This window comes from Mustela putorius, unplaced genomic scaffold, assembly GCF_011764305.1.
Source record: "Mustela putorius furo isolate JIRA1106 unplaced genomic scaffold, ASM1176430v1.1 tig00003987_pilon_pilon_pilon, whole genome shotgun sequence".
NCBI lineage: Eukaryota > Metazoa > Chordata > Mammalia > Carnivora > Mustelidae > Mustela > Mustela putorius.
The window spans coordinates 2,983,866-2,996,555 of NW_025422126.1; the positions used below are offsets into that span (position 1 = coordinate 2,983,866).

Genomic DNA, 12,690 nt, shown 5'->3' on the forward strand with positions numbered 1-12,690 from the left:
AATCTGGAGTCAGAGGGTCCTTTAGGGTGATGGAAGTGTCCACACGGGATGGCCCGGAGCCGGGGAGTGCTGGGAACTGGGAACCCAGACCGTTTACTTTCCTGTAAGCGTCCTGTTTTCCCATGCTGAGCACATGCAGTTTCTCCACTGTCTGCCCACCAACCTCCTGCTTGCCCTTCAGGGTTCCGTTCTGCTCTAAAGGGCTTTGGGAAGCTCCCTGGCTCCTGAGTCTGGAGCTGGGGCCTGTCCTCTGGGCTCCAGATGTGCCCCGTGCTGCTCTCTGTCACGTACTTGCTGTCATGTGCATTCACCACCAGTTTCCTTCTGCTACGCTAGACTGGCAGCACCTGGAGGGACGACCGTCACACAGATCTTTATTTCCCGTAGAGGTGTTGGTGTTCGTTCAACAAACTGTGGACCAATCAGGGGATCAAGGGACTTCAGAACTCCAGAGTTGGCCTGTGGCCCCCACAGAGCTGGCCTGGAGTCCCTGGCTTAGAGACATCCTTGGGTAACACATTTTAAAGGAAACAGGAACCCCTACAGACCCGGCCTTAATGCTGGTCTGAAACAGGGTGGGGCTCCCAGGCCAAGCCCGGGTCAGGGAACACGTAACAAGAGGTAAGGGAGCCCCTTGGAGGCTCGGCCTCCTCTCTCAGGCCTCTATCATCCATTTAATTTCCCAGTCTGTGGGGTACTTTGCCTTGGTTTCTTAACATTTTTTGTTTTAATGTTCAACTACATCTTGGCTCAGTTTAGGGCAAAGAGGTTTGTCTGAAGTTTGGACCTTTTTTTTTTTTTTTTGATGGCAAAAAGATTGTGTAGTAATAGTGATAAAAATATAATACTGAAAAGGATTGCTTGGGGGAGTAGGGTTTTCTTGATCCTTCTGTGGCTCAGCAGGGACTCTAGTGGCTTCTTAAGGCTGCAGGACAGGTCTGAGACAAATCGGGTGCCCGTGGCATGGGAGCAGGGCTGTATGGACTTCTGTTGAAGCTGGGTAACCCGTAGTTGGAAATCTAGGAAACGGTCAGAGCCAGGAACAGGGAAAGGCAGCCAGGTATGAGAGGAGGACATGGGAAATGGCTTTATGGGGAACATACCAGAAAGACAGACAAGGAGTGTGCAGATAACCAGGCGGTGTAGACTATACAGGCGAAGGCCCAGCCTGAAGAAGACCAATGACAGAGGAGGTACTCACAAAGGTGGGGATTGGCGGATAGTCTGGCTTCTTGGTTTGATGGCAGGAGCAGCAACAGCAGATGAAGTGGAAAATTCTCCTGAGACATTCAGAGGGGCCAGAAAGCAGTCAGTCAGGGGACGGGGTCAAGGCAGCTAGGTGGGGGCTTCTGGATGCTTGGGAGGCGGGGAGTGAGAGTGCTGCGGGCATCACCTGAGAAGGTAGAAGAGGGCCTTGGGGGAGGGCAGGATGTTGAAGGGCACAGGTAGCGTCAGGCCTTCTCGGAAGTAGGACAGGTAGAGCTTGGAGCGAGCAAACTTCCATTCCACATCCGCGTCATCCTGGTGCCAGGAGACAGGGGCTCTGCAAGGCCACTTTGGTACCCAGCCCTCCTGCTCACCCCGTCTGTCTCAAGCTCTCCTGGTTTCCATGCCTCTTTAGCAGTGTGCCCACTGCTGTCTTCTCCCCATTCCCATCTATCACCCGCATTCCCCTGCCTGGCTCCCCCTTCCCTCTCTTCCTCCCCACTGTCTTTCATCCTCTGACATCCAATTCCTGCCTATGCTCTCCAGCCTACCTACCTACCTACCCTCTGCTCTCCAGCCTACCTACCTACCCTAGGCCGTCCATCTTCTCTCTCTCTTCTCATGTTCCCACCTACTTTTCCACAATGCACCCTTCCTCCAAACCGTGAAGGGGAAAGAGCACCAGACTTGGGTCTGGAGAAACCAATAGCATCCCTAAGACCTTCATTTTAGAGATGAAGAAAATGAGGCCTAGAAAGGAACTCCTGCCCCAAACCACAAAACAAGACAAGAGTAGAGGCCAAGCAGGAGCCCAAGTGTCGGGACTTCTTGCCTTCTTTTCCTCTCTGTTCCTGGGTCCCTTCTCCCTGGCCTCAACTGGCCTCTGCTCACCTCAATCTTCTGGAAGGAGTTGGTAATCATGGCGATGAGCATGTTCAGCAGCACAATGACCATGACGATGGTAAAGATGCCATAGAGGGCCCGGCCCACGAATTCAGGCACCAGAAACTGAGGCATGTCGACGACGCTGTGCTCCTCCATGCCGAACATGGTCCAGAACAGAAACTGGAATGTCTCGTTGAAACTGGCACATGCGGCCGAGCAAAGGATAGGATGTGAGGGCAGGAGGAGAGCCTGAGTGCCAGCGAGAAACACTCCTCCTCCCCCTCCAGGACCCAGCCAAGGGTGTTCTGCCACACTGGCCCATACTGACTCTTGTCATTTCTGAGTTTACACTCATTCTTTCAGTAAACCAATATTTACTGAGCATATAGTAGTGCCAAAAGTGCTAAGGATGCAGCCATGAGAGAGTAGGGGCATAAAGACCAGTTAAGAAATTTGTGGTTAGGGTGCCTGGGTGGCTCATTTGGCTGGGCGTCTGACTATTGATTTCAGCTTAGGTCATGGTATCAGAATCGTGGGATCGAGCTTCATGTAGGGCTCCATGCCGAGCATGGAGCTTCCTTGGGATTCTCTCTCTCCCACTCTCTCTGCGCCACCCCCTCAGGCTTGTGCATGCTGTTTCTTTCTTAGAAAAAAAGAAGGCAGGAAGGAAGGCAGGCAGGAAGGAAGGAAAGAAAGGGAAAGGAAGGAAAGAAACTTGTCATGGTCTGGGTGAGAGGGGATGGTAGTTTGGACCACAGCAGTAGCAATTCCAGTGTCACCTCTTCCAGGAAGCCCTTCTGAGCTCTCTTCTCTACCCCCAGTCAAATGTGCACCTCTGCTAGTCGCTCAGACCCTACAACATTCTCCCTCTTCTCAAATTTATTTGTGAATCTGTCTTACTCCCTCTACCTCAGCCCCAGTTCAGGCCTCAATTACTGCTGCTGCCTCTGCGGCTGGTCTCTGGCTTCATTTTCTTGTTATTCCATCCTCCACTTGGCATCCAAGGTGTTCTTTCCAACTGCTGATCAGACAGACGTATTGTACTTCTGCTCGTCAAGACTTAAACACTCCTAATTGCTTTTGGGCTAGATGCCTCCCATACAACCTCTCTGAGATGGTTAGCATAAATGTCTTTGTCTTAATTAGGTGCCACCCATGAGTGAACAGCCCAGGAGAGGTGGCCTGTGACATTGTGGAGTGAGTGGTATCACCAGGACCCACGAAGCAGGCTGGGATGGTTTGTTGCTGCCCCTGGTGGTGATATTCATGGTTTAAACTGTGTAAGCTCAGTTCCTTTAAGCTAGCATCCCAAAGGTGGGATGTGAACAATGGTTCTTAGTAAGAGGAATGGTCTGAACAAAGCCTCCATTTACGCTGGAACTAATGACAAAGTCTTGACCAATATCCACAGGCCCCAGAGTGGCTCCTTCAGCATCATCAATAAAACCATCCATAGTTGCACTCATGAAGAATTTATAATAGCATCTTTGCTTGAAAGGCCACTGGGAGCAAACTGGCCAGCCTGAGAAAACCCACGCTTCTCAGGAGGACGTTCGTGAGCTTGATGACCTGGCCCCTCTACCCTCTCCAGCTTCCTCTCTCAGAATTCCCTCCACATGCCAACCGTGGAAGACATCTTGTGATTCTCCAACCATATGTCCCCGCTTTGGTGCATGTTCCCTTTCTGCCCAGGATACCCTGCACCTTCTCTGAACCCCATAATCCTAAGAGATGGAGTCCAGATACTCCCCTCTCTATGAAATCCTTCCTGATTACCTAAGGCAGAAGAAGGAGCTTTCCCCTCTGGGTATCCTCAACATAAGCGTTCCTTCCTCACAGCAGTTAGTGCCCTGGATCAAGCTTATTTATGGACACTGGTGATCTTCTTTATGAGACTGAGACTGGTTCACTTCCTCTGTCTCAGCTTCCAGTGCCAGGGACAGGACTTCCTACAAAGAAGGTATCCGTAAATGGGTGTGAACTCAACAACAATAATGAAAAGCCCACCACAACTGAATGACAAGGTGAATGGACATAAAATGTGGGCAAATGAATGAATAGACATTGAATGAGTGAATAAACAAATACAAGAATTATTGGCCATATTTGGCAAGAACTAAGTATCAAGAAGAGTAATGAACTGTAATGGATTCTTATAGTTAAAAAAAGTCTTTGCATCTTCAGTGATTTTCAGAAAAGAAGAGAGCACTTCTTTATAGAAGGATGCCACAGATAGAACAGCAGTAGAAGATCACCGGGATTCATGTATGGATGTTAAAGCCACAGAGTCAGAGATCCAAGGGAACAGGTTGGTCACACGGTCTCCACATATCTTTTCATTGCTAAATGAGCATCCTTAGCAACTTAACAGTGAAGAGGTTTGCTAGACCAGTAGACCCGACAGTGGGCTACACTGGCATCTTCTGTCTCCCAATGGGATGCAATGGAAAACCCACATCAGTGCCTAGGTGTGTTCTTGCCAAAATTGCTTAACTTGAATCTTCCCACGAGGAACTAGTCTGATAAATTCTGACTATGGGCCACTCTCTGCGATAGACCTTGATCCATACTCTTCAAAAAAGGTTCATTTGTTATGAAAGACAAAGAAAAGATAGAGGCCGTGTTGCAGATTAAAGGAGACTAAAGAGATAGGACAACAAAATGGAACACATGGCCCCAGATTGGATCTCAGATTTTTAAAAAGCTAGAAAGATTTTTTTTTGGTGGGGAGCGGGGCACCTGGGGAAGTTGGAATAAGAACTACACAGTAAATAATAATTTAGGATCAGTATCAAATTATTTATTTCTTTTTTTTTTTTTAACTAAGTTCTATACCCAGTGTGGGGTTTGAACTCATGAAGCTGGGAGCAAGAGTCCCATGCTCTATTGAATGAGCCAGCCAGGTACCCCTTCGTATTAAATTTTTAAAGTGTGGGGACATAGGGTTGGCTCAGTCAATAAAGCATGGGATTCCTGATCTCAGGTTCAAGCCCCACGTGGGGTGTAGAACCTACTTTAAAAAAAGAAGAAGAAGAAGAAGAAGAAGAAGGAGAAGGAGAAGGAGAAGGAGAAGAAAGAAAGAAAAGAAAAGAAAAAATAGATTAAAAGATTTAAGATTTTATTTATTTGAGAGAGAGAGAGAGAGAGAGAGAGCAAGAGCAGGGGAGGGGCAGAGGGAGATGGAGAAGTGGACTCTCCACTGAGCAGGGACCCTCCACCACACACACACTCACACACACACACGTTCTATCCCATGACCCTTAGATCATGACCTGAGCCAAAAGCAGATGCTGAGATGACTAAACCACCCAGGTGCCCCAAAATAAATATAAATAAATGTTTTGAGTGTGATCATGGTCTTATGGTTATGTCTTAGGAGATCTGAAATATTTGGGGGAATGTTTGCAACTTTTAAACGTTTCAAGGAAAAAAAAAAAGAATAAGGAGAGCAATTGATGGAGCAAAATGTGGCAAAACATCAGTTGCTGGAGCTGGGTGCAGGGTGTCTGGGTGTCCACTGTGCTTTAACTGGTTCCGTAGGATTGACATTTTTCAAAATGATAAGTTTGGGAAGAAAGTGAGTGAGTAAATGAATGAGTTAGCAAACAAATGAATGAGTGTGATTCAGTGAGACAGAGAATTAATTATTGCCCCAACAAGAGATTAATTATAAGAGAATAGAAGAGGAAGGAGAGGAAGGCAGAGGTGATCACTAAGCCCCAGGTGGTTGTGTTCCCAACCCCCACCTGCCCATCCTGTCTCTGCCCCAGCGTACTTGCCCAGCCGTTCTGTCTCCTGGTAGGGCACATAGATGTTGTTGAGACCACAGAGAAAGGCCGTCAGGATGATCATGAGGATGAACATGAACCTGACAGGGGAGGGGATGGGGACAGATCAGAAAAAGTCTTCACGTTGGGAAAAGTCAGGTTCTGGGAAGAGGGATTGGGCGATATCCTCCCAGACTCAGTATCTCTTGACAAATATTCCATTTGGTGACTACTAAGAATAGAGAAATTAGGGATGGGAAAGGAGAAGTCATTTAAAATGGTGCCGGGGGCGCCTGGGTGGCTCAGTTGGTTGAGGATCTGGCTCTTGATTTTGGCTCAGGTCATGATCTCAGGGTCCTGGGATCAAGCCCCTTGTTAGGCTCTGTGCTCAGTGGGAAGTATGCCTAAGGAGACTGTCCCTCTCTTCCTCTCCCTCTGCCTGCCTCCCCGCACTCACACTCTCTCTAAAATAAATGAATAAATCTCTAAAATAAATAAATAAAGTAAAATGGTGTCGAAGCAGGAGCTCTTCCTTTAGAATGAAGGGTAATGAGTTGAAGCAATGAGATCAGGGGATGGGCCCGTCTCCCAGGCAGGGGCTGAGATGTGGATCAAGGATGAGTGAGTCAGAGTCCTACTGGACAGGGTTTACCATCAGCACAGTTAGAGCCACACAGTGTGGGTATCAGAGGGCTGGGGAGTTTCACAGAGGCCATGGAGTCTATGACAGGGAAGGTTGCTCTGAGCAGGGACCGTACACACCGGATCATGTCGTCAATCATCTTGCCAATGGAAATCTGCAGAGTGCCCAGGGACTCGTGAGCCGGCAGAATGTAGGCCAGGCGGGTGAAGCTGAGCATGCTGGTGACAGCAAACAGCACCTCCGCCAAGAACTGGGGGTCCTCCGTGTGCCACTCACTTCTCTCTGTGCAGGGTGGAGTGCGGGCTGAGGCTGAGAGCCAGGGGAGTGAAGGGGCTGGGGGATTCGGGCAGAACCGGGCGGGGGAGAAACTCACCAGCTGTGGTAAAATAGTGGCAGGCAGCCCCATTGGGGGCATCCCGGCAGTGCTTGTGGGCAAGGCCAGCAAGGAGGAGGCGCAGCGCGAAGGCTGCCAGGTACAGAGACAGGATGACCATGTCCAGAAAGTTCCACCAGTCCAGGAGGTAACTGCGCAGGCCCTCAATCCACACCTCCTTGCACTCAAACCACAGGAAACCTGAAGGAGGCGGTAGGGGAAGAGCTAGGTTATGGTGTGGGAGCACCTACCATGGCGGGCAGAGATCTAAAATACCACAGGGACAGAGTTGATAAAACATATAAGCATGCAATCTATGGAAGGACAGAGTGCTCCTCTGTGGGAAAAAAAAAAAAAAAAAAGGCTCCTGGGGCACCTGGGTGGCTCAGTGGGCTGAGCCTCAGACTTCTGATTTGGGCTCGGGTCATAATCTCAGGGTCGTGAGATCGAGCCCCATGACAGGCTCTGCGCTGGGCATGGAGACTGCTTCAAGTTCTCTCTCTCCCTCTCCTTCTGCCCCTCCCCACCTCACTTGTGTGCTCTCTCTCTCTCTCAAAAACAGAAACAAACAAGTAAAGCCTTCTGGCTGAGGCAGACTCCCCTGGGGTGCGGCCTGCACTGATGATTCCAGGCAGCTGATAGGCATAAAAAACTAACCCCTGGGAGAGGCTGATACTGGCCAGGAATGATTTAAATCTGTTTCTCCCTGCCTGCCACCAAATAAATACTGGACAAATATTTTGAGAGTATTGATTTGAAGGGGCTCCAAATTATCTGCCTGCTCTGAGTGCCAGATCTGGGGATGGGGTATCACAGGAGCTGGACCCCATTAGCCAAGTAATCCTGCTGCTTTGTACCCTTCTCTATTCCCTAGAGACAAGCGTGTGCGGTTTCCGTCTGCCTAGAAGGGACTGTTTGATATGGCCCAGGGTGAATACTACCTCCTCTTCAAAGCTTTCCTTATGCAGGTGGGGTGAGTTCCCCCTGCCCTCAGCTCTCACAGCGTCCTTCAGATCTCCGTGGTGCCATCAGCCACTGGGCGCTGTGGGATATCTCTTTCTGAATCTGTCTCCCCTCACCTCTTCTGAACTTTGAACGCTTAATATCAGGGACCGTGTCTGATTCATCTGCTTGTCCACAGAGCCCAGCGCAAGGCCTAGGAGTCACCATGAAGCCAACGTTCTTAAGCTCCTATCATGCACTAGTGGGGTCCGGAGGTGAGTAAGACAAATACAGTCCTTGGCCTCCCAGGATGCTATCAAGGGAGACAGGCAAGTTGCCCAGTGGTGACAGTCCAGTGTGGTAAGTGCTCAGATCAAGGAGTAGGGGAATAGAGAGGCTGTTTTGGGAGTGTTTAGGAATGGATCCTTACCCTGATTTGGGGGCCAGGATGGCTGGCAAGCGTACCCTGTGGCCAGATACACTCATCCCCACGTCTCTCCCATAGATGAAGCATTGGGCCCAGCCAAGTGCCAGCTGTCAGAGCCCCTGCTCAGACCTCCACTTGGCTCCCCCTAACTACGCTGTCCCAAGGATAATACCATTCAGGGATTTAATAAGCTGTATGATGTAGGCATCTCAGTTTGGTGTGGGAGCTCTTCTGTTCCATGGCTTTTAGGACTAGGTCACCTAGGTGTACTGGCAGGCTACTGTGACACCAGGGTACCCTCCCACCTGACACTATGGACTCATGTCTTATTTGTGAGAGGACAGGAACATCCAGAGTGGGACAAGTATGGTGCCCTTGCTCAGGGAGTCTTATCACAGGGCTAGATCCCCTAACTAGGGGTGAACAGAAAAGGTCCCTTCGTGTGAGAGAGCCCAGAGGAGTTTGATTATATGTTCATCTACAAGGAGAGCCCCCCCACCCAACTGGCATACTTATTTTGAAAAACAGAGAGGAAGCTCATCGGGGGACTGCTACAAATGAAAGCCCTCACCCATGTACCTGTGACCCAAACCATGTGTAGGGAGGTCTCCCAGACGCTCTGGCTGCGGCCGCGGAAGGTACTCAGTTGTGTCTCCATGGCCAAGGACTCGCCCAACAGGAAAAGGAGGAACCACAGGTAGGAGGCGGAATGCAGCAGGAACTTCAGCACTGGGATCTTCAGTAGGCGGCCCAGCTTGGGGGCAAGGAGGGAAAGCATGGCTCGTCTCGGAGGTCTGTCCTATCTCCCTGCTTCCTGGGAGCTTCCAGACTCCTCCTTTCACTCATGTACATATTTAGGTATTTACTGAGCACGTACTACATTTCATATCTATTTCCTTCACAACTGAATGAGTATAAGTCTCCATCAGTACTCCATTAGTACTCCATGAGTACTAGTCTCCATTTTTTCAACTAAGAAACTGAAGATCATAGAGTTGAAGGAACTTCCCCTTGGAGGTCCCACAAACTCCTTGAGTTCAGGCTCAACTGAGTTAAAAAATAAATTCATCAACTTCTATCCCAAACTTGGTCATTTTCCTCCTCCTGTGTCCTCATTTTAGACAAGGGCCACCTCCCCAGTTCCTGCCCTCCCCCTCCCCCACCCCATCCTCATGCTTCTAGTAGAGCAAGCTTCTCAAACACACAGCTAATAGGATCGCTCCCTTCCTTAAAACCCTACAATGGCTTCCATCACTGCTCATAAGGCTCTGCTAGATCTGGCCCCTGCCTGCTTCCCACCACTTGCTATTTCTACTTATGCTTTAGCAATGCAAGCATTCTTACAGTTTCACTCATCCTTGATGTTCTCCCCCAACCGCCCCCACCCTACCCTGGCCCTTCCAAAATGCTGCTCCCGCTTCCCTGGAGAACCACTCTTCTTGTTCCTCACCCAGCTAACCTTGCTCACTTTTCGTTAAATCCCCAGGGCCGGGCCTGACACCCGGCTCACAGCAGGGTTTCAAGGAGATACTTGTTGAGATGAAGGAATAAAAACGTCTAGGTCCGTAAAGGCTCTCAAAGAATTTGTAGGCTGGGGTGGGGGTCTCTTTAGGAGAGCACAGGGTTTATATAAAGAAAGATCAGGCTTTGGAGGCAAAGAGACCTCAGTTTAAATCCTGACTCTGCTGTTTTGTATGTCCCCTGGACAAAAAGAGCACTTCTGTTCTCCATGCCTCCTCTATAAATCAGCGTCAGACCGACTTCCCAGCACCCCTTCAGGGGACTCAATGGACATTAGCAAAAGGCTCAAGAAGTGGCAGTTATCATTAATTTATTCTTGGTACCCGGGACTTGGGCGCCAGCCAGTAGCCAAGGCAGAGGAAGGGCATGGTGAGGAAGATGAGGAAGGCGACAAAGAGCTTCCAGATGGTGGTGCTTCCACGCCAGCCAGCCAGGTTCCCACACCAGATGGAGGACAGGACTTGCTGGCAGATGGGGTGTGCTACAAACTAAGCAGAGATGGCGGCGCGTGAGCAGAGTGGGTGTTACCAGGAAGGGAAGGAAGGGGAGCCAACTGGGGCCGTAGTCCTTCTTTGCCTGCCAAAGATTGAGCCCTATTTCTTTTCTTTTCAGGCCAGCCAGCTCAGAAGAGAGGCATCTCCTTTGCTCTGTGACCTTGGGCAGACCCCAGACCCCACCCCTCTTTGGGCCTTAGTTCTTAGTCTATGAAGGAGAAACTGAACTCAAAGATTTTTCTGGACTCTCTGGATCCCACATTCTTTTTTTCTTTCCCTCCCTCCCTCCCTCTGTTTCTTTCTTTCTTATAATCTCTGTACCTAATATTGGGGCTCAAAAGTCCGGTGCTCTACTGGCTGAGCCAGCCAGGCATCCCCAGATCCCACGTTCTTGAATTTAAGGCAGCAATGGGTAGAACTAGGTTCTCAAGTCCCAGAACCCTCAGGGGTTCCTGTCCTGTTAGAGATGTGGGGCACCAGTCTTGAGGAGGGGAGGTGCAGGGAAAGTAGGGTTTGGTGTCCTGGAGGGCAGGGCCAGGGAAGCCATTATGAAGGAAGATTTTTGGGTAAGCTCCTGGTTGGATTGGATACCTGAGGGAGGGGAGGCTAGAAAGGAGCATGTCTTTAGCTCACAGGGACAGGCAACTAAGGAGGTGGGGAATAATGGAATCACTTGGTATCTAAGCCCTCGGAGATCTAATCTAATCTTGCTGAATAGAGAGATACTGAAGTCTAACAACAGAAGACGACGACTAGACAAAACTTACACCACAGGTCAGAGGCAGAGCTGAGTAAAACTCAGATGTCTGGGCTGAAGGTAGGGTCCTGGTGCTTCCAAGGGCTGGGTAGAGGTTAGGGGCTTTAGACTAAAGGTAAGAAGGGAGGTGAGGAGACCCACAGGGCCAAGAGCCTAGACAGAAGGGTGCTTGGGATCCGAGTCTAGGAAGTCAGGGAGAGGACTTACTTGTGCTGCCCAGGGAGACACCTAGCCGTGGCCAGGCAGGGCTGGGGGTAGGGTAGGGGAGGTGGGTAGGGCCCAGCTGACCCGCTTCTGGTTGTAGTTGATCGCCAGTCGCAGCCTTGCCAGGTTGGGGATGCCTTCCTCAAAGGCCTGGCCCAGGCCCTCAGCCTCAGGTTCAGTCTCGTTGTCCTCATCCTGGTCATTGAGCACTGCAGTGACCTCGCTCTGGTTCCGGCACATACCCAGCAGTTCAAAGCCATAGTCCTGGCTCAGCGACTCCAGGGCAATGTACTCGGGCTGCAGAGGAGCAGGTACACGTGGACCCTGGCGGACCCAGTCCCAGTAAGCCAGCCCCACTTTCCCGACAGTAGGCCTGGGCCTGCTCCGTCCTGCTGCAGGCTGGCACTTCCCCACATCTGGTGCTCCCCTGAGTCATCTGTTCCTTTTTTCTCTGCCACTCTAGCCCTTGTCCTTGCTATGAGGTGCCTCTTGTGTCATCTTTGCTTCTCTGGTGCTCCCGCTGCCTCATCACTGAGTCATTATGGCCCAAACCCTCTGCCGCCTTTGCCTGTCCCTTGTACCTCCCCCTTCTAGTCCCTGTTTCCTGTCCCACTTCCCGTCCTGTTCTGCAGGCCTCCCTTGTGTTCATTTTGTTCATTTTTCTGAGCACCCACCTTACATGAGAAGCTGACCATTTTAGCAGCAGACCCGGGTAGGGCAGCTTTTGCCTCCACTTTACTCATCCTACCCTTGGTTTGACTCAGGGCCACAATCCCAGGGTGAATCCAGGACAGAATTGCAGAAGGCGAGGCCCGAGCCCAGCGCTGTCCCCAAGTGGTGTCGCATGGGGTAAGGGGCTGGAGAGTGGGGATGACAGTCTCTGCTGCCTCCTTCCGTGGGGCTGCTGTGAGCATAGAGGGCAAGTCCTTCGGAAGAACCCCTCTTTTCTACTTGTGAAGTGGGGGCTCTGAGTCCTCCACAGCTCTGATGAAGCCGTGCTCTCTCCCTGGCTCCGCTGGCATGGACCCCCATCCTGCCTTCGGCCTCTCTTCCAATAGCGTTGTCTGTTTCCCCACCTAATGAATGGTGATCTTGAGAATGGGGACCACGTCTGCCTGGCACATAGGGGATGTCAGTGGGTGGGTGAAGGACGGAATGGCGTAGTGGTATTTGGGGTCCTGACAAGTCCCTACCACTGGACCTCCCCGTTTCCCCTTCATGTTCTCTGTCCTGCACAGGCCCCTGCACTCACGGCCATGTCTACTTTTTCCTATCCAACAGCCTTTGCTTACACTGCACCCCTACTGCAAATATCCTCCTGACCCCTCTTCACTTGTATTTAAACCGCCTGGCTGTGCAGCCAGCTTCATTCTGCTTCTTCTGAGGAGTCTGCCCTGAGCACAACAGCTGTAGCCTCCTGACCTCTCTTTTCTGGTTCTTGCAAGCCATATAGCATTCTGCACAGAGGCAC

At 50.7% G+C, this 12,690-nt stretch overlaps 1 protein-coding gene across 1 annotated transcript in view; it reads right to left on the bottom strand.

Moving 5' to 3' along the window:
- XNDC1N (XRCC1 N-terminal domain containing 1, N-terminal like) overlaps positions 1–12,690 on the bottom strand; it is a 39,338-nt gene that overhangs the window by 2,870 nt on the left and 23,778 nt on the right. The window contains 9 exon segments of the mRNA XM_045071483.1: positions 1,202–1,280; positions 1,394–1,521; positions 2,098–2,290; positions 5,867–5,959; positions 6,621–6,783; positions 6,875–7,075; positions 8,823–8,997; positions 10,088–10,252; positions 11,304–11,516. Of these exon segments, the coding sequence (XP_044927418.1) occupies positions 1,202–1,280; positions 1,394–1,521; positions 2,098–2,290; positions 5,867–5,959; positions 6,621–6,783; positions 6,875–7,075; positions 8,823–8,997; positions 10,088–10,252; positions 11,304–11,516 (1,410 nt within the window).